Below are 21,363 nucleotides of genomic sequence, written 5' to 3' on the forward strand. Positions count from 1 at the left end.
TTAGGAATAATAAATATGTTCCAAAAATAGGACGCAAGTTGGCACATTAACCTCCTCAGCTGTCGTGGAAAATGTTGCGTGATGGCCACGCTTGACGCGTGTAACTAATTTAGTAGTTGAACTAAAGTTGACTACATTGCAAAAAGGCATTGGCATGTCCGGTGTTCGAATTTGGCTTGAATGTTCCTTTAAAAAAATCTTATTGGTAATAACGCTTGTCTAATACATATTCTGATGATTTCAAGCAAAGCTACGAAGCCAATTATGTGCACTCAAGCGTGGCCGTCCTTTCCCACAACTCTGCTCAACTTCCCCCTCCTACCCTCCACTAAATGCTGGAGTCCCATCGCGTGACAGGTTGAAGGCGTGACTTTGAATGTGACAAAGACTGAACAAAAACATAAACGTGCCACTTTTGTCTTTGCTCCTCTTTTTCATGAGCTGAACTCAAATATCTAAGACTTTTTCGATGTACGGTGGAAATACTCGTGATATTTTGCTTTGACTTTGGAGCAAAAATTTGACAAGTCCCACAAAGTGAAGTTTATTGTCAAATTAAATATCAAAACGAGCGACCACTTGGTGTGACCCTTATATTGAAAAAACAAAGAGAATTGCAAATTTAAAACAACCACAAAACTTTGCTCTTTGGAAACTTAATGAACTAAAATGTAAAAACGCCATAGATGGGCTAACGAATGATGAATAGTCATGGCGTGAGACCCTCGACGCAACGCACATTTGAGCAGAAATGCTGCATCAACAAATGGAGAGAGACAAATTAACAATGCTCACAGACACATAGATACATACACGTATGCTCTGTGAGAAATTATTTTACAGTTTACATAGTAATTATGGAATTTTTTTTATTTTTGTTTGTCTGACCAGTGCCGTATATTAAAAGAGTCTGGCCAACTCGCTTGACCCGCACCGTCTTCCACCCCAGCCTGCTATACGATAGTACAAGCGTGTTGCTTTATCCGGCTGGTATGAATTTCTTTCCTACAAACTGAATAGTCCGAATTTCAACATGATAATGTACAGTACAGTACATGTGGACTATGAGGCGATCATGTCGCTGGTTTACTTATTTTTCCAATTAGAAAAAAATGGGCGGTCTAAAAGAATCACAACACGCCTGTTATGAAATGGCTGAAATGAGTCACTTCCTTGATAGGTGAACAAACAATTTTAAAAAAAGCTGGGGGGCAGCTGAAGCATCACACGAGGGGGTCATGTGGTGACTGAGGGTCAATCGAACAAAATCTATCGTAGCTAATCTAACTCCGACGCCTTGCAGATTGATTTTTATTCATTGTTTCTCAATTCGACCAGAGAGAATAAGACAAAAAACATTTATCTTTTCTGGACATTCAGACACACCCAGAAAACAGTGTAACCCCTTAATCGTGCATTAAATATAATATAAATTAAACAATAATATGTTATTGACAAAAAATCTGCCACCTTAAAGGTTTATCTTGATGCACAATATGTCTATTTATTTATTGATTGATTTTTTTTCACAAAATAAATCCTATTTAAATGTGTTAATATGTTTTAAAATATATATATATATATATATATATATATATATATACACATATCTTGCGCTATTTTTCTGTTTAAAAATACATTCTGAAAAAAACGTTTTTTGGTGGGGTGGGGGGTGGATTGATTGAGTTGATAAACAAAACTAATTAAAATCGCATCTCAAGGCACAACAGTACACCAAACAGTTTCTCTCAAATATTTACAAATGTTTCTAAATCTGTGTTGGAGAGCACTTCTCTTTTGCCGAGACAATACAGCCACCTCACAGGCGTGGCCAAGCAATACCGTGCACATTTTATTGCGGTTAGCTAAAGTTTGCCTGTTCAGTAAATCATGCTGTCTAATTAGCATCTTGACATGCCACCCCAGTCAGCTGAATGGATGACCTCGGTAAAAGAGAAGTGCTAACCAGCACAGATTTGAACCTAACTGAACTATAAAAAAGAAAAACGGGCCGACTGTGTACAGAGAAAAAGTTTTCCATCTTTGAGTTGAGCAAAAGCAAAATTGTTGCATTCATGTTTTTGTTCAGTATATTAAAACAGCATATCGAATCTACAGCTTACCCATATAACGAGCTTGTATTAAAAAAAACAACAACAAAAAAAACCAACCCTGTTTTAGAATCACTACTGTAACACGGCGATCATCCAAAAATACTCAAATACATCACCAGACACACACTCACGCTCATAAAATAAGCCAGTGTGACAGCAAATGGAAGCCACCCTGACCCGTATTAAACCACCTCACTTTTCACACACTTATGAATTGATGTTGCGGAGAAATGCATGTTTTGTGAGCATTTTGGTTGCACGCCTTTGCTCACCATTCTCGAAAATCGGGAAATTGGACATTTCGCACCTATGACTATGAAGAAAAGTGATTTCAAGTCGAGTCTTTCGACTCCTCGTAGCCTGATTTCACCAAAACTCATAACCACGCACATGGAGAGGGCCTGGGATAATTAGACACCTCACCTCCAATAGTTTTTTTCGCTGGACTTCGGGAGGGAAAAACACCAGTTGGTGTCATTGAGAAATTGGAATTACCTTAAACTCTGACTGATATCATCATGTGCTGCCTAAGTTGTCATTGGCATCCGTAAAGCTTACGTTGATACGGCGGCATTCGAAGGGCTGCTTTCTGGAAGAAGAAAAAAAACCATCAAAAACGAGAAATAAACAAGAGCAACAGGTTCAGATTACAGTCTAGAAGAATAAATAATACTATTTCTATTGTACTGTATTTCTTACGATACAAATATCTTTTAAAAATATATCATGCGCATCTATTTCAGTGGAAATGTTAAAAATCTATCCATCCATTTTCTGATCCTCTTTATCCTCAGAACGAAGTCTATCCCATCCTATCCCACTCGTATTTTTACTGTACTTTGTAACCCCCCCAAAAAAAGCATCCTATAAAAATATTGGCACCCTGAAGTTCCGAACTGTGTGGAAGATGTGCTCATCACTCCTCCAAAGTGCTCCCCATAAAATACGAATGCTGATTTTTGTCCACATTATTTGTGGGGCCTCACACTTAGGAAGAAAATAAAGAAATAAAAATGTCAAAAAATTGATATTTGTGTAGCTTGCATTGTCCAAAAAAAACCCAAACCCTCCAGTTCAAAATGTCCAATTTCCCACAAGTACTTGGGTCAGATATAACCCAATTACAGGTGACAAAGGGACCGATCCCATTCCCCCCCAAAAAATTTACGCACAAAACACTAAACATGTCATTATTTTGTACAAATAGTCAATTTCAGTCAAATTGACCCAAGTAGCAGTCAGTCCCTCTGTGACCCACATAATTGGGTTATTTTTCACCCAACCGTTTTTAGAATATGAATGCAGCATAAATAGGCCCTCCATGACACCTCTTTCGTCTTCTAACTCTATCGCACATGTGCGGCAGGCTCAGAGCTGAGACTCCTCAGGGGAAATGCGGCATATAACCCGGATGCACTGCAAGCAGCTCTGCAAACATGGACCGTAGCCTTGCTACGGGCTCGTTTCAAAGTCGGCTCTCAAGAAGGAAGCGGTCAGATGAGTTGAATCAAAGCCATATGAGTGGAGCGGGATGACTTCCTGTTGCTCTTTCTGCCTACACACATCCCCGCCGCTTTTAGTTCCTTCATGCAGGCCCCTCTGCGAGTGTCGTCTAAGCTTAGCCCTTTGTCATGCCTCATTACGCTTTGACGATACGAAGCGCAGCTGCACAACCCGACGGAAAAGCCGCCCCTTCTCCAAACGAGAGCAACAGGAAATTGCTGTTGAAACACAAACAAACAGAGCGGCGGATTTGGAGCGTTTTCGTGGTCGTTGACCTGGGGGTCACTCAGTAGAAAGAGTACTGGTTCTCCACCGCTCGGGCCCGTCGGGTCCCGTCAGCGTCGTGGTAGTCCTCGGACGCGGCGCCCGAGGCCTCCAGCAGACGCTCCGAACTGTTGCTGCGGCTCTGTAAGCCTCCGCCGGTGCCCGGGTCGCTGCGGGAGAGGGAGGGCAGGGCGGTGGGTGAAGACGAGGTACTTGAGGAGAGGGGTGCGTCGGCGGCGGTCCCGGAAGAGGGCGAGATCCCGGGAGGGTGGGGGGCGGAGTCCGGGCGGCAGCTTGCGTCTCCCCTGGGAGGGGTGACGAGCGGAGGCACGTTCACATCTGTGGGTCAGTGAGAGAGTTTCTATTGTAGCTGCGTCCACTATTTTGACCGATGACTCTGGTCAACAGCAGCTTTTAATCAGAGATGGCTTTAAGTGTCACTCAACGTATTTTTGATGATGATTTCAAAAATACTTTTTTTTTTTTTGGAAGGTTGACCTATGTAAGCGGGCTCAATACAGATTTTTACCATGCATTGTAATTTGTTTCTGAAAAGAATTCCACCAGATGGTGAACGGAACCCTTTCATTCATAAATATTAACATATATAGGTCAATATGTCATTGTATATTGTTGTTTTTAATACTGTCATTGCGATCATTATGAAACCTGAAATGCTCGGGAAAAAAAGGGGGGATTCGAAATGAGTGAAAACATGAATTGACTTGCATCTCTGATTAAAAAATGTCCTTAAAAAATTGTTAACCAGTGTTATCTCAGAGAGTCATTGGATAAAAATGAACTTTGCTCTGATAAACAACAAAATATAAATATATAATATATAAATTATCGTTCCTCACACGTTCCTCACCAGGGCTGCAAAATGATTTTAATAATCAATTCATCTGGCCATTATTTTGTCAATTAATTGATTCAAAAATATGTTTCAGGTTCTGTCCATTGATTTAACAAACAAAAAAAACCAACCCCAACATATTATTTCAAATCGACAATGCACAAAATTGCAGGATAAAATGAATCACAAGTCGGTTCTTGAAGAAATAAAAACACGCGATCATTGTTTTCCAAAGTAAGAGCAGATGTTTGCAAATTACGTTCCCAGGGTCTGGGCAATTTCAAATCAAACAAGATCTCTTAATTGGATCTTGAATTGAACCTGGTACCTTTGCACTGTGGTCGACATGCTAACCACTGGACCATCGGTCCACCTTATCAAAAATAATGAGCGATTAATCAGTCAGCAATCAATGCACCTCTATTCCACACGACTCTATGACTGATTGTTCATGGCTTTAAAAGGTGGGGCCTGGATTTGGAGTCAACAAATGAGACTGTTGCACCATGTCAATGGCTGTGTCCAAATTCACAAGCTGGGGCCTTTGAAGATCCGCATTTTTGGCCGCATGACGTCACTTTCGGCGGGACTCGACCGCACGCGGTGTCCGAATTAAGCCTACACAAATTCGCCACGGTTTATGCGGTCCCCCCACCGAGGATGAATGAAGAGGAGCCCGTGAATTGTCTTTCTAGAATTTGGAAACCATGTGCGGTCAAATAGTGCCGGAAGTAACGTCACGCGGAACCCAAAATAAATAAAAAAATAAAATGCGGCCTGTGAATCTGGACACAGCGCACTTACTTGTGTTTCTTTGCTGTTTGCGTCAGGGCTCAGCCCTTAGCCCATGCGAATCGCGCGGGTTTACCGTGTCTTACCGCTAGCTCGGAGCTACAGGGCTTTTCTTTCACAAGTAAGATGTAAACGCTGACAGTGTTGGCCTTCCTTTATTATCCTTTCTCAGTGACTCCAGCAACAGCGGTGCCAAAGACACGCCTGACCAGTGTATCAATGATGCCTTTTACACCAGAATCAAACCCTCACTCTATGCGCCACACAGAGGGCCCCTTCATAACCACCAAAGCAGGACGAATTTGGGCCAGCATGCAAAGCTGCTGCGGTATAATCGCCCACTCACTCCCCTCGACAGGAGGGTATTCATGACGGGCCAGTGTGAAGGGGTCCACGCGGTGCAGGTTCACTGAGTTTCAACTTGGCTTGCTTCTTTTAAGGAGAATAAATCCAGGCAAGAATACCAGAGGGCTCCCTGCGAACCTCTGTTCTCCTCTGAAGAGTTTACGGACCAAATGGAGAAAAGCGAGAAAATTGGTATTTGATTCAAAACAATTTCAGGTTTGAGCCAAAAGCAGGGACAAAGTGGACTGTGAAGTCAGTTCGGCGGATTCTTCATCATCTAATCAAGTATGGCAAACCCTCATAAAGATACAAGTGTATCTTTGGTAAGGGAAAAGACAAAACTAAATAAATGCTGAAACCCAAGATTGAACCAGGGACCTTCACTGCAACGCTCACCCAACCGATATTTACTGTATTTGCAGTGTTCAATGTCAGACAAGACAGCTCACAAAACCGGCAGCGGGAAAACCGCGAGTTGACAGGTAATGCTTCATGAAAACTTTTTTTTTGATTGATTATTATATTATGGTACTTAAAACCAACACCAGTATACTGCAAATACAAATATCTTTTGCAAAAACCCATTTCACTACATTCTTTGTTGTCCACTTGACCAATGAATTGCTGCAAACCTGTGTGGGTTTTCTCCGGGTACGCCAGTTTCCTTAGGGGTGTCCAAACTCGGTCCTCAAGGGCCATGCAAATATCTTCTTCACAACGGCAATGACTTGACTCACCGCATTCTCTATCATCAACTGACGAATCGGTTACCACAAACCTTCAAAAAGATACCCGTGCAAGTGCACCTTCGCAAAGGGAAAGGACTTCGAATTAGAGCAAATGCCGAAAAAAAAAACGGGATTGAACGAGGGACCTTTAGGTCTTCACTCTACCGTTCTCTTTCTGATAGTTTAATGTTGGCACGTACCTGCAACGGGGCTTCTCTGCACTTGAACGTAGGAGCGTAGCGTGATGTCCGCCGAGCCCCCGGACTCCAGCGGGATGGGGTGAGCGTGGAAGTGTCTCAACATATCCGACACGGTATGGAACCACAAATGGTGGACGTGGCACTGCCCATTGTCGTTGACGGACAAACGCAGATGCTGCGTTAGGGGAAGAGCAAACAGAAAGATGGCGGAGGCGCAGCTGGGTTCAGTGAATATTTCAAGCTGACGGGGTCAGCGGCGGGCGGAAGAGGGGCAATACAGAGGGCGAGCTGGCAGCTTCCTCAACAAGGCAGTGCAGGAAATGTGTCAGGAGACAAATGACACTCAATGAAAATATAAACACAATACTTGGTTTTTGTTTTCTTTCATTTTGTCTGAGATACCGAAAGCGAACAAAATTAAAACAAAAATTTTAATTTGACATTTTTGTTCACAAAATAAAAAGAGCGCTTTTAAACAAGACGACTAACTGAAATTACATTTTACATTTTGTTTCACCAACTTTTTAAAATCCCGTGTTTGATTGTGCCGCACTGCCGCAAATCAAATGCTCTGCGGACATTAAAGATAAACTTCTTCTTCTAAGTAAAACTATAGTTAGAGAGAAAATGTCCTTCGTTTCCATCTCTGACGATTCATTGCCTACATGGCGTTTACTTGAAAAGTATTTCTTTCGTATTACTGTACGGCCAACAAAAGAAGGAACGTTAAACAATTATTTGGGAATTGTACTTGATGTAGTTGCGCAATATTTAGTGCCCTTTTGTATCTTGCACTCAAAAAATAAATAAATAAAACGAGCCCTGACATGAATAAAAATATGAAACTGAAACAAAAGCATTTTTTGGAATAAATAAAAATGAATCAAAATGAACAAAGCTGCTCTAAAAAAAATAAAATGGCAGATGTCAAAACAAAATAAAACCTAACTGATGACGAATCCCGTCTATTTTCATCCCGCTTCATTACACAACCATGATACACTGATCAACTAGTGTAGAGGGGCCCAATTATTTTGTCCAACTTTGGAACGGCTTGCTCTCAATTTCAGCCAGCTAACAAAATTTACTTCATTGTTGAATTTTAGACTACTTGTATACTGCAACTACACCCAAAAACCTTTTTTTTCAATTTGTCGTTTCTCATTTTCTTACCTTGGCTTTGCCCTGGAAGTTGAAGGTGAGGACGTACTCGCCGGGCCGAGTCTCACTTTGACGGATCACAAACAGCCCGTGGCTCCTGGCTCCGCCCGCCAGCACCAACTGAGCCGCCCGGACGCGCGACAGCGTGCCGTGGAACCACGGATACCCGGCGAGGCTGGCTTCGCCCTCAGAGTCCTTGGATCCATCGCCGCCACCTGAGCATCCTACAAACAGCGAGATTTTGGTCATTGTGATCCTGCTTCGATATTGACTCTCTGGACAGAAGAACATTCGGTCCTCTGTATCATTTTATGTGGCCCGCTTAAAAAAATAAGTGTTGACCTCTAAATCAGTATGTTGGTCTCAAAATTGCAGGTTATATTTTACTTTTAATAACGTGAGATATTGCTCACATTTTTGCACCCAAGTACTTTTAAAAATCAAATTAACAAATTGAAAGAAGTTGAACAAACAAATCTTCCTCGACTTCTGATTCAAAACTAACCATCCATCTCTTTGTTGTATATATGTAATAATAGGATAAGGGGGATTATAAATTTTGTTAAGGTTTTGCAGTCACGATGGGAAAATTCAATTGTGACCTGTGACTGAAACTTCTCCACTAAAAATAACTGTCCATGTTATGAGATGGTTGATGGTCTTCACAAAAACGGAGTCACCTAACTCATTCACTCCCAAAGACGTATTTGAACGTCTTTTCAGACTTAGTCCAGAACTGGCCGGTACTGAATGAGTTAATGGAATAGTTGTGTCGATTCAACTTTACAACTTTGCCTACCTATTAAAAGTCGACTAAGAGGTTTTTGGCCTCTCGTATTCTAAATGGACAATTTACAGAACATTTTCAATTTGACAAACTGTTGCCGTCACCATACTAGGATGCGAAAATTATGGCCCAACCAGGCAAGACAGTCGTCAAGCTTTGGCTCTTCCAATCACCGCTAGTTCTTCTCAACTTTCATCAGATTATAGTCAACTACATAACCGGACTTATTTTGGTGGCTAACACGCTAACGTAAATTTGTAACGCTCCTCACCAATCTTCCCTATCACACAAACCTGACCAACTACCCATTAAAATCGAATTCAGTCCTGGTTTTATTCATTTTGTACTCTAATCGTTTTTTTTCCTTTCCTTTTCAAAATAACCTGCCTCTTTTTCTTTCAAGATTTTCAAACACCAGTTGAAAAATGTTAATAATGAACGGTATACAGAATCATGAAGAAGTGTAGAAATGATTGCCTGTTGCAGAGTTGGAGCCCTGGGCCTCTGGGGACTGCAGGAAGCGCTCTAAAGGCATGTGGGATGGATGCTGGGTGAAGGGGGGTTCCCTGCAACGCACTGAGGGGGCACTGTAATGCTCTGCCGCTGCTGCGCATAACCTCTCCGGAGCTCGGTACACACCTAAACAAGTCAGTTTCCATCCGTTACGAGACGTCCGTATGTACGTGCTGAAGTAAACGTGACGATGCTGCTGCGGGGGGGGGCTCACCCTCAGAAAGCAGCTCGCAGCTGCAGGAGGTCACCATGGAGCAGTCTTTGGATGAAGCCTGACCGTGGGGACACGACGCCAGCTCAATGTCGTCGCCGCTGTCCCTGCAAGCGAGGACGCCGGGGTGACCACCAGAGAATGTAAACAAACAGCACCGTGTCCAAACACACATCCTACAAATAAAGTCCCTGTTGACGTCCAGACCAACAAGGAGGAATGTCAGTCATTGCCGTGCGTGTGTGAGTTTGTCCATGTTTGTGTAAAGCGAGCCTGTCAAAACCTCCGCTAATTGGATGATTAATGGCTGTGTGTGTTTCTGCCCTCCTTCTGTGCCCCCCCCCCGCCCTCCTCTTTTTTCTTGCTTGCTTCCTTCCACAGCAAATATTTATGTGAAGGTTTACCCGGGGTCTATGCAGTCCTGGATGTCAGCAACCCAGGAGTTTTTCTGCAGCGAGTCGATAGTTTCCAGGATGTATTCTCCTCCGTTCTCCACCTACAGAGCCCAAAAGGCGACAAAAAACATCCTGTGAAAAACGTGCATGTCCATTTTTCTAAAATTGTGTTAATGGGGTGTTTGCATTTCAGACATTTCATGAACAAAAAACATTTTTGAAGTGACAAAAATGGGCATACTGTGTGTGTCATTCACAAGAATGCCACACTGCGCTCAAACACAATCGAACAACAGCGTTCAACGGGCATTTGTGACAAAATGGAATAAAAACACACCAACTGAAAAACAGATGTGGAGATGACACCAAAAAAAAAAAAAGCATCGGCCAAAAAGGAAAATCTGTGTCATGTCACAGGCGGTGAGCATTGAACACATTGAACGTTGGAGGAACTTTATGAAATCAGTTGTAAAATACATATCTGTGCTCAAATAACCATATTTCTAACGACGGTTTGTCGCGGTGCGGCTTGCTCAGTTCTTACCTTTAAGACAAACGTATTGTCTTTGTCAGGCATCTCCAGGGGCATGGTGGTCCTCACCTCCACAATGGCTGCCAGAGGGATGCTCACCTTCGCTTTTGAAGACTGAACATGTCAAAGAGAAATGAATTGAAATCATTATAAGCTAACTTAGGCGCAAGGTATTTAGTCCAGAGTTATTTGGATAATAGCAGAGTAGGTATTGTGAAATAAAACAAATATACAAAGGGTCAAGGTTTTTGTGGGGGTTTCAATTAAGGGTGTTTTGAAAATAAATAACATGAAGGAATTAAAGCCATTTTATGCAGCACACTTCCATTGACAGAAATGGGCATCTTCCGTTGAAGAAACCAGAATTTTTAAGTGGAAGCACATGTCTCATTAAACTACAGTCCTATTTACAGGAAACAGTTGGATGACAAACACTCACCAGCCATTAATAAAAAACATTAAGTTTAACATTAACATTAAGTTTAACATTAACAGTAACTGTGGCAGTAACTGAGTGCACCTTCATGTGTCGCGTGACGACCAAATCCAATCCAAAAACAGTTCATTGCATGCTGTTAGGAAAAAGCAAAACATCAGACGCTGAGTTCGTCCAACAACAAGGACCCTTGTAGTCATAGAACAGAAATTCATGTGAAATACACGTTTGAATTTCCTGAAGCTGTGTTAGCTATGGGTACGAAGAACTCATGTTGTGACCACCACCACCATCTCCTGACCAAGTGAGAACCTCGGATTATCTTCAAATGGAAGATCTTTGAGGGCAATGTACGGGGTTTTGTTATTTTTATAGTTACACTCTGTTATCTATCTTCAGATTCATATCCAGTGCTTGCATATCCCAGCAGCTCGTGAAATAAGTATAGTTTCTGTGCTGCAATATAAAGCTTCCTAATTAGTAGTTTAATTTTGTCTAGCCATACGAGTACCCCCCCAAAAAAAGGCCACCGCTCATGCAATTACGAAGGGTCCGAGGTGAAAATAACTCTTTTACATTAAAACATCATACTTAGCGTGAAAACAGATATTCACACATAACCATTACACAACCTGTGTCTGGTTGTATGGTGAGCAAGCTCCCTCATCCATGACAATTAAGGGCCTAAATGAGTCATGCAGCGAGAGCCACAACCCTCGCCCCCAGTCTGCGAAGCGCTCAAACGTAGCGCGGAGAGGGCCAATTTTTCACGCCATCGGCGGACTGTAGCCAAGGCACAAACAGGAAGACTTTACGCCATGTGATCAAAGCAAAGAATCTGCCCCCTCGCCCCCTCATTTGCCCTCTACCAAGGATAAACTGAACACATCCAAAAGGGTGTGCTTCTATGTGTGGAGACTGATGGTCTGGTTGAGGCTTATCAGCTGATCTGTCTGGAGTAACAGCGTTCTCATCTAGATCTCGGCCGCCGTCCACACCCACAATTCTGTCTGTGGTTCAATTCAGTCTGAGGATCACATTTCAAGAGAACATTTTTCCAATGCGACGCTTCCAGGAAGCTTACACCGGGCAGAGATAGCAAAGCCGCATCTAGCCTAGCAAGCAAGCTACCTAGCACCACACTGATGTACAATGGTGACGATTAACTCTGCAACTCTATCCAGATTATTCCTTTAGGCTATGTAATAGCTAAATAGCTAAGTTCATGGCTCTCAGCTGTTTTACGGTGTCAAAATGACTGCCCCGCATTTTTCAAAAGAAGTCGGGTTTACTAGCTTCAAGCTATTTTTTTTTTTTTGTCGCCACTCGATATGGACCTTGTGGAGTCATGTTATGAAGAGTCCTTTGTCATGGTGATTCCTTGAAGCGATCATCAAACTTTGACCTCATGCGCTAGCCAACATAGATGACAGAGGATAAAATCTTTCACAATTTCGCCTTGTTCAACTGTTTGGCGTACTTGCTTTCAAGTTGGGTCCACATTTAATGAATTCTCTCCAAGTGTTTGTTAAAATACGAGCTCTGGAATCTTTCCAAAATGGCCAAAAACGCTTCAGCCCAAAATTGCTGACTTCCTGTTTGTATGTGGGAATGGTTTCTTGAGTTTTTTGTGCCGCTTGTTCGTTTGCAGGAAAATAGCTCATTCAATTTTGATGGAAATCCAGATCACCGATTTTTTGTACATAGTCACATTTAATTGCAAGGTTTATTTTTGCGGAAGAAAATATGACTCCTCCTGATAGAGTCTGTAGGAGGTGGGTATTCACGGCTGGGGTGTAATTTGGTTGCTGAACTAAATTGGGATTAGCCTTGACAGAGGTCTGCACTTTCGAATGCACTGAAATAGAACATAATCAACATACCCGGGTGTGTTCTTTACCTCCATACCAATTTCATGTGGAATATTCAACTTCCATACATGTGGTCCATAGTTTACCACAGTACTGACATACAGAATACCGTTTAGAGGTCATGAACACCGTCCAATGAAGGTGTTTGTCCAGCAACGTAAGAATATGTCATCACGCGGCACAAAAGGGCTTGTTCACACTTACTGATAATGCATTAGTGTAGCATACAAGAAACTGTGGCACTTTCCGTTTCAAGTTATGTCATCGCTACCGTGGGAACAGAACTCCATCGCAAACCGAGTAGTAAGTAGCAAACGTCTCAAGCTTTGTTGTTCTAATGTTGTTTCAATCACAACAATCGGTAAGTAGTCAGACACGTTCATGAAGGAGGATTACACAAAATTGACAGAATCCATTTCCAGGGAGAGAAGCCTTTTGATTTTGGTGAGAATATGGATATAGGAATCTAATTTTAACTCTTTGAGTTGCCTTAGCAACAACCGAACAGTCCACCTGATTTAATCATAATGGCAGCAGCTGTCCCTAAACCAGAAAGTAGCATGCTATGCATCCAATTTCTATAGTGCCTGTTCTTATTTGTGTCACGGGTGAGCTGGGATCTATCCGAGCTGTCTTGAACAAGAGCTGGGGTACAAACTCAACTGGTCAATCGAAGGCCACCTAGAGACAAACAGCCATTCACACTTACATTTAGAGCAAGGGTTGGGCAATTATTTTTTGCATAGGCCCACATGAGAACCAGAAAATATTATGGAGGGCCGGATCAAAATGGTGAACTAAATTCGACAGAATATTAATTGGCTTTCTTTAATTAAAAAGCAGTATTTTGCATTTTTTGGCACGTTTTTCAGACTTTATGAGTACATTATTCCGTCGTATCGAACGTCTCCCCCTTTCTCCCAATGCTCTGCAACTTCAAGTAACTGTGCCACCTGTGTCATTACAAGTCCAAATGAAATGAATGCAGTCATTGACATCGAACCTTAATTGTGTACCAACCGTCGGCGGGCCGGATTAAAAAGACCAACGGGTCGGATTTGGCCCGCGGGCCGTAGTTTGCCCACCACTGATTTAGAGTCTTCAATGAGCCCCAGCATAGCACGTTTTAGGAATTTAGGAGAAAACCAAAGTAACAAGGGGAAAACACACACAAGCTCATGAAAAAAAATGAAGATAGGGAAAATAACTATTTCTATACAACGTATCCTGTTCAGGTTCGCAGGGACTTGCAAACTATCCCCACTGAGTTCAGGAGAAAGACGGAAACAAATGCTGTACTGGTCGCAGTTCATCATAGTGCATAGGGAGAGACAACAATTCATACTCTCATTCACATTGTCACTGTGTGGGAGTTGAGCCCACGCTGACTGCAACATTAATGACTGCAGCTCAGCAAACAGGACACGAACAACATTATGAGTCAAGACAATACATTCTAACTTTTGCACAGTACGATCAACTACATGAAGTGTATTCACTTCCACATTAATTCATGCATCCATTTTAAATAGTGCTTGTCCGCATGATTTTTTTGGGGGGAGTTACCCGCCCCCCAATCTATATTTTAGTCAATAGTTCAAAGTTATTGTTTCCCCCAATGGGATAGCAGTGGATGTGTGGTCAGAGGGTCTCTGCTGTGTCATCATGCAGCAGCCAAGAAGGAGACTGCGCTGGTCACTTTAATCATCCGACACCGCTGAGTATGCACTCCGGTGATGTGAACAAGACAGCGAAGATAAAGCTTCTCCTCCTGTGTGGAAGTAGTTCTTTTACATGTCGACGTTAATAGAAAACAGTATGTGAAAGTGCTTGGGCACAATGATTTCATGTTCCTTCTGCCAGTGACTCATGCAACTATTTTGGTCCTTCCCCGTGCCGTCACTGCGTGCCAAAGACGAGGAAGCGATCAGGTCGGATTTTCCGCAACAGCAGTTTTGAAGTTTTGTATGTGCTAACGGAGGTCAATGAGACAGCTTCGCACTTTCCACCTGCGCACCCTCCCCCCGGTTCCCAACCCCCGATCAGCTCCACTTTCCCACGGTCCTCTTCCAACCGCTTGTGGTACCTTCACCCCGTGTTCCAAGCCACGCGACCTTCTTAAGGTCACGGGCAACGATGTGGAAATCCCACATAGGCAAATGGGAAGTGCATTTGTACAGTTATGACTCTTATAAACAGGGAAAAAAAAACATAGTATCCAATTCCCTTTTCTACTCTTTCCTCACCCCACTGGGAGAACTGTAATATGGTTGTTATAAAGTAAGAGCAAATGCTGAAATAAAAAAAATGTTGAACAGGGATGCTTCCAGGATATTTTATCTCCCAAGGCTAAGTGAGGGCTGGACTGATAAATTGGTTGGGTTGAGAAAACCATTTCTAAATATATTTTAGAATATCAGATAAAATATGGGGAGGGGCTTAACTGGGGTTCGACAGATTTCTGATGGGGCGGAATCTCCTGTGCCTAACGATGGATAAACTTGAAAAAACTTAATATTCTGGCTTTGTCTCATGTAAATAATTGCAATCAGTGCAACCTGAAATGTTGCAAACTAATGTCTTTTTTTTTTTTAACGCGGTGTGAAATGAGAATCATTCAGTTGGCCTTAGAACATAATGCAGCTAATTTCTGAAGGTGATGTGAACAAGGTGAAACCATTTTTAGCTGTGTCAATTACCCATTATTGATTTTGTTAAAGGGCATATATTACGGAAAATGTTCTTTTTAACTGCTTGCATGTGAATAGTTGACTCTTTGAAGTACCTGTTCTCTCATTAAGTGTCATACTAAACCACCATGAAAATCCGCCTGAGAGTGAGCATGCGGTTCTGAATTGGTAGGCCCGTTTTTCGGAATCATCATGATCAGCCCCCCACCCCCTCGCCCTCCATTTTCTTTGTCCGTGACTCAGGCCCTAGGCTGAGCTAATATCCACCACTTTCAAGCAACAGCCAGACTACTTCCACTGTCGGAAACGCTGTCATCTCCATTGAGTGTGACACCTCTGCATCTATAACCACTTCAAACAACAAGGCGTACGTAGGAACAGTTGTTCCGATTTGATTCTTGCCGATGTTTTATGCTATGTGTTCTGTTGTATCATTGTTATTTTATGTTCAATGTTCTGTAAAGCTCTTTCAGACAGACAGATAGATTGATTGACAGATAGATGGCAATGACTGTAGCTTACCTTGGGCGGGACGTAGAACTCAAGCAGGAACCTGTCAGCTCCTTCGTCCCTCTTGCTCTTCCTTAAGAGCAGGCGGCACTTCTGCCACTGTGCCGCGCCCATGCAGTTTGTGTCATCGGCCACCATGTACCGAAGCGCCCCTTCCCTCTGGATCTCTAGCATCTCAGCCTTGTGGCCCTGGCAGCCTCTTGGTAGTCGCAGCTTTTGAGACCACCTCTCTCCCCCTACTGCTGCCGTGATCTCCCCTCCAGCAGCTCCACTGCCGTTTGACTTTCTGGTCGCGGAGGGACCGTCAGGCTCCGGGGAAGCACGGCGATGCCACATCTCCTTGACCCCGTCCACCACGCACAGGCTCATGTTCCTCAGCGAGAAGCCCTTCTTGAAGCGTGCTTTGGGGTGGCTCACTGAAACGTCTTCCGAACTGCGGGACTGACCCAGGGCCGACACCTTGTGCGCGGGCTGCGGTCCGGGGGTGCCGGCCGTAGCGCCGCCTCCTCCGCGTTCAATCCCGCCCCCTCCGCTGTCCATGCTGTCCAGGGATTCGCTGGAAGCGCCGGCGTCCTTGCGTCTCTGGTAGAGCTCGTGGCTGTAGGACAAAGGGCAGCCTTGGATCCCCAGGAAAGGAACGATGCTGTACTTGGGTGCGACGTTGAAGCCGTCCTCCCCCAAGGAAGATGCCTGGTTCTCCCGAGCCTGGCTCAAAGCCGCCGAGAAACACTCCAAAAAGTGTTGGGTAAAGTGTTGAGAGAAGCTGGCGTCGGCGCCTGGCGAATCGTAGCACGGGTTCTCTGACAGAAAGCGCTGGAACTTGTCGGCGAAGTCTGCGGCGGAGGCTCGCGCGTGGAGTTCGCAGAATTCTCGCCAGTCAGGCAGTGGGCATGAGGAGGAGAGCTCCGGGCTACCGGGCACCGACGCTCCGTTCATCACTGGGCCATGCCAACCCACTGAGGAGAGGGTGGAGGGGAGAAGCACAATGGGATGAGGTTCTACTTTGTGAATAGTCAACAAGGCGGGGTTTTTTTTACAAATAGCTTTTGCTTTCGAGACACATTCAGACACTCAGTAGTGCCTCCGTCAAGGCTAAGCAATCCTTATTTGGATGTTTTTTAAACTTTTTCATACTGTACAGTCGATAGAGCATTAGTGACTTCTGCATTGGATTTTGACGATAAGACTGTTTCAATTTTTTTCCAGCTTCACATTTTTGGGGATTTGCACTGTTATTGGAACGTACAGCAGAATTCAATAAACTTTTTTTTTTTTTTTAAACCACTGTCCCATCCTTGCAGTTTCATAGAAATTGTTTGACTATTTTAAGTAATTATTGAAAACATGATTGAAAAATATTAAATAATATTAAATATTAAATATTAAATAATAAAAACACACACAAAAAATCCGTTGAGGTGTTCCTGGCACATTCCACCTGGAAGAGGCCTCGGGGGATGATCCAAGACACGCTGGGGAGACTGTCTCCCGGCTGGCCTGGCATTGCCTCAAAATTCCTCCGGAAGAGCTGGATGAAGTGGTTGGGGAGAGGGAAGTCTGGACTTCCACGCTAAAGCTGCTGGACCCACGACCGGACACCAGATAAGCAGAAGAATATGTATGGATGAAGGTAAACGGAAAATGTAATCGATTTTTACTCTGTTCATTTCGTGTCAAGTGGCGAATTCGTGTGGCCAACCTTAAAATGAAGTCTAACTCCGTGTTTGGTATTTGTCTTGATGGCAAATTCCTGTCTTACACCGCCCGGAATCATCAACAAATGTCCAATTTCACACTGGATCAAATTCAGAACGATGCTGTTTTGAATCTTTGCTGCATGTCATTCCATCCTCCCTTCATTTCCTGTTATTGTCCTGCCATTGCCGTTTAATAAGATCAAATGGGGAGATGGAAACACGAGGAAATGCCGTGATCAAAAGGGAAATGGCGGGCGTCTGGCACGGCCGTGAGCTTGCCCAGTGCGACTTTAGTGACAAGCGATCGGATTATGGCGACGGTCTGCTCGAGGGTTCAATCGGAGCACTTTGAAAAACTTTTGGTGTCCCATCCATCTCGCTCACTGTTGTCTGGCTAGCTAATGTTTGCTAACCACTGTACAATAGTGCTGCTCAAAGTAAAGTTCATTACACAGTTTATCATCTGTAATTGCATAACGACAGTGAAATTGCATGAAAATTTGAACTAGAAATCGAATTGAAACAGTAGCTCAACACAAAAGGTTTAAAGAAGCCAAATGTCACCGACTTTTTAAGGCTACTTCAATGAAAATGAAGTCGTCTCATTCTCGGTGGCGATTTCTGCTGTGTGCAAAAAGTGCGGACACGCGTCGGCATTTTTATTGGCTTCTTGACATGTAAACCTTGGACATCTGAATTGTAAATGTGCGCACCCTTATGGAGGCCTGTTCAAGAATTTTGCTAATAAACGAAATGAGAGATTTTTAGTTTCAAGGAAGTCGTCAAAGGGGCTCCCGCACATGGCCGCCAGTGAGGCGGTATGGGCTCAAAATGATGACATATTTTACCCTATTTTGCACACTTTGACTGGTGGATTCAAGGATTATGATAAATGTTGGAATTGCTGCACAAATTCAGACTAGATCCTACTACATTGCCATGAGAACAGATTCCACAGTGTAATTTCAAGACACGCATGCTAGCTTCCAACACACGAGTGATAGGGACACATCTGCAGAGAAACATCGGGCTGTAACACACATGTTGATCCCATTATTTATTTCTGTGAAGCGCAAACATAAAAGGATATCGAGACGGAAGTGGGCAGGCAAGGCGACACACACCCACGCGCGCCCACAAACACAAAGAGATGGCAAACATTCCACACGCGATAAAAGGCTTTTCATACAGCATACGACACACACGTGCTGACATTCACAGAATTTCCTGGGAAAGCAGCTTGATGGTTAATCCATCTTTTTGTCAACAATTTGCATGGACTTGCCTCCATTGGAATGAAGGATAACATACCGTTTCACCGTCAGTGAGAGAAAGGCAAAATAAATGAGCTAAAACTGTGACATTTACATTCACCTAGGAATGGACACAAAAAAAAAATGATTCGCTGTGATTATTTCTTTTTGACCAACAGCCCACTCCTCAAATTTGGTGACAGAAAGTAGACGAGAACTTAGACCGTTTAGGAGCAGGTCTAAGTTGTGGCGCAGGTGGCGTAACATGATTTGGGTGAATTTCATTGAAGCACGGGCAGACAGATTTTGCGCTCTGCTGATACGTGTGGTGAATGTCATCGTACTTCATTCATAAATATGACAACAGTGTGCTTGGAACCCTCTGGATCATTGTAGAAATCAATTCATTGGATGCATTATTATTATCAGCCTCTTTAGAATCAGGTTGAAAGGCGCTCGCTATTCCGTCTGTGATTGCCCGAGCCAACTTTACATCATCCACCCCTGGGTCTGCTTGCAGTTCCTTATAAACATACCCTACACACTTTGATTTTCTGGATGGACTCCGGCGAGCCTATTTCTGGAGACAGGAAGTATTGTTCACTCCCACAATGGTACAAACACCCCTTTCTACCTGTGCCCGCCTATGAAAATACTACAAGAAGGAAAACTGACTGCTCTTTGCGCTAGATTTGCGCTGGACACGGACATAGGGTCCCAACGGTGTTGATCATTGTGAATATTTGCATTATCAGCATTATTAATCATGTCTTGATGCAAGGGAGGTAAAATGGGGTGCACGACATGGCTGCAACTCAGGTTCAAATTTGTTCTTGAAAGAGAAAATGTATGTGATCACAGAGAATAAAATATGTACTCGTTCAAACAAACAGTTGTTGGCAATCGCCAATTGAAACAAATTCTGAAACAAGATAAACACTTGCGTGGCTCAGGAGACATTGTCGAACTTGGCAATGGTTCTTATCTGGTTGATTGCAAATTCATTTAGCCATTAGCTGCATATCAGGGCATCATACAGGAAGACTTTACTAGAAAGTGGTGAGAAACGAATCAATCCACTTAAAGGTCCTGTCTACATTCATGCATCCATCACATCGTCTACACTCATCCAGTTTGTGTGTGTGTGTGTGTGTGTGTACGCGCACGCAATAGGTCAATACCTATTCAGCTAAGAACCTACAGTGGGCCAACTTTCCACTCATTCAGCAAAACAGTAACAACAGTTGAGGTACATTTGTCAAGTTGACCCCCCCCCCCCCCACACACACACACAGACTCCCAGAGTCAGCATGAAACACAAGCCATGGGACAGGAAGAAGTGGACAGCTCTGTCTCAGCACACTTTGGCTGTATGCTGCATATATGAATGACAGACAAGAGAATGATCTGTGAATGAAAGAAGCAGCCAGAGGACGGCGGGGAGGAAGGCCTGCCTGTTTTGGCTGCAGCTGCTAAAACAATCGAGCAAATGTGTATGTATCGTGTGTGTGTGTGTGTGTGTGTGTGTGTGTGTGTGTGTGTGTGTGTGTGTGTGTGTGTGTGGAGGTGGAATAAAACACGAAGGACTGTGCCCCCCCGAGCCACTGGACCTTTTCCTCCTTCTGCTAGCTCCTCCCAATCTGTTGTTAAGATCTACCACCACTGTGTCTCCTCTGCCTCCCCCATCCCCACCTCCCCTGAGGGTGAGGTGCGCCTGATATCTCCGTCAGATGCTTGGGATTACTACGTGCAAGAGTAAACTGAGCAGGGAAGAAAGGATAAGAAAATGTAGCCTGGAAAATCTTCTTCTTCATGTATCTGAGGCAGGCCTTCAAGAGCCAGGTTTCTGGCAAAAAAAAAATCCTAAGAAGCACAGTTCATTCTAGTTGAAGTAGATCATCAATTTGTCTTTCACAGTAAGTCATGACGGAATAAAGTTCAATCTGTCTCTTCATTTATTAATTGAACCTAAATTAATAGTTAAACTGATTGGTGCCTTTATCTCGGACAGCTGGTGAGTAATATGGTTCATTTGCCTTTATTTTAGCATAAGCCTAACCGATAAGACCAAATCTTGCTGTATAATACAACTAATATTTTGTTTTTGCAATACAGATAATTTTTTAGCCCGTCCCACAAAATACATATTTTTTGACACTTTTAGCCATGTAGCATTCAATGAGACATTAGGGACAGTCTCCTCCACACATAAGAAACTAGCAATGCTGTACAAGTGCTGGTTAATTAGTATACTACGGCTGAAGTGACAATAAATTGAAATCAATCCAAACCCCCCCCCCCCCCCCCAAAAAACATATCATCTGATCAAACAATGAGCGATCAGCAGCAATTTACATTTCCCGTCACAACTCCACGCTTGGTTGCTTTTTCGTTCCAACACATTCATCCATTCACAAGCTTTCACAACTAACATTGAAATACTCAACACACAGGCTGACTGACGGTTTAGCTGAGCCAGCCAACTCTCCACACCACATCCCTCAC

The 21,363-nt window shown here is 43.4% G+C and overlaps 1 protein-coding gene across 1 annotated transcript; it reads right to left on the reverse strand.

The window, feature by feature from the left end:
- Nucleotides 1-430: 430 nt before the first annotated feature.
- Nucleotides 431-16,882, reverse strand: LOC127609352 (SH2B adapter protein 2). Its single transcript, XM_052079196.1, has 8 exons — nt 15,921-16,882; nt 10,414-10,515; nt 9,879-9,970; nt 9,478-9,581; nt 9,228-9,389; nt 7,976-8,187; nt 6,803-6,977; nt 431-4,220 (listed from the first exon to the last, which is right to left on the reverse strand). Exons 1-8 carry the CDS (start codon nt 16,842-16,844, stop codon nt 3,904-3,906), a joined length of 2,088 nt encoding a protein of 695 aa, XP_051935156.1. The 5' UTR covers nt 16,845-16,882; the 3' UTR covers nt 431-3,903.
- Between the last annotated feature and the right edge of the window lie 4,481 nt (nt 16,883-21,363).

Source organism: Hippocampus zosterae, chromosome 10, assembly GCF_025434085.1.
Source record: "Hippocampus zosterae strain Florida chromosome 10, ASM2543408v3, whole genome shotgun sequence".
In the NCBI taxonomy this organism is placed as follows: Eukaryota; Metazoa; Chordata; class Actinopteri; order Syngnathiformes; family Syngnathidae; genus Hippocampus; species Hippocampus zosterae.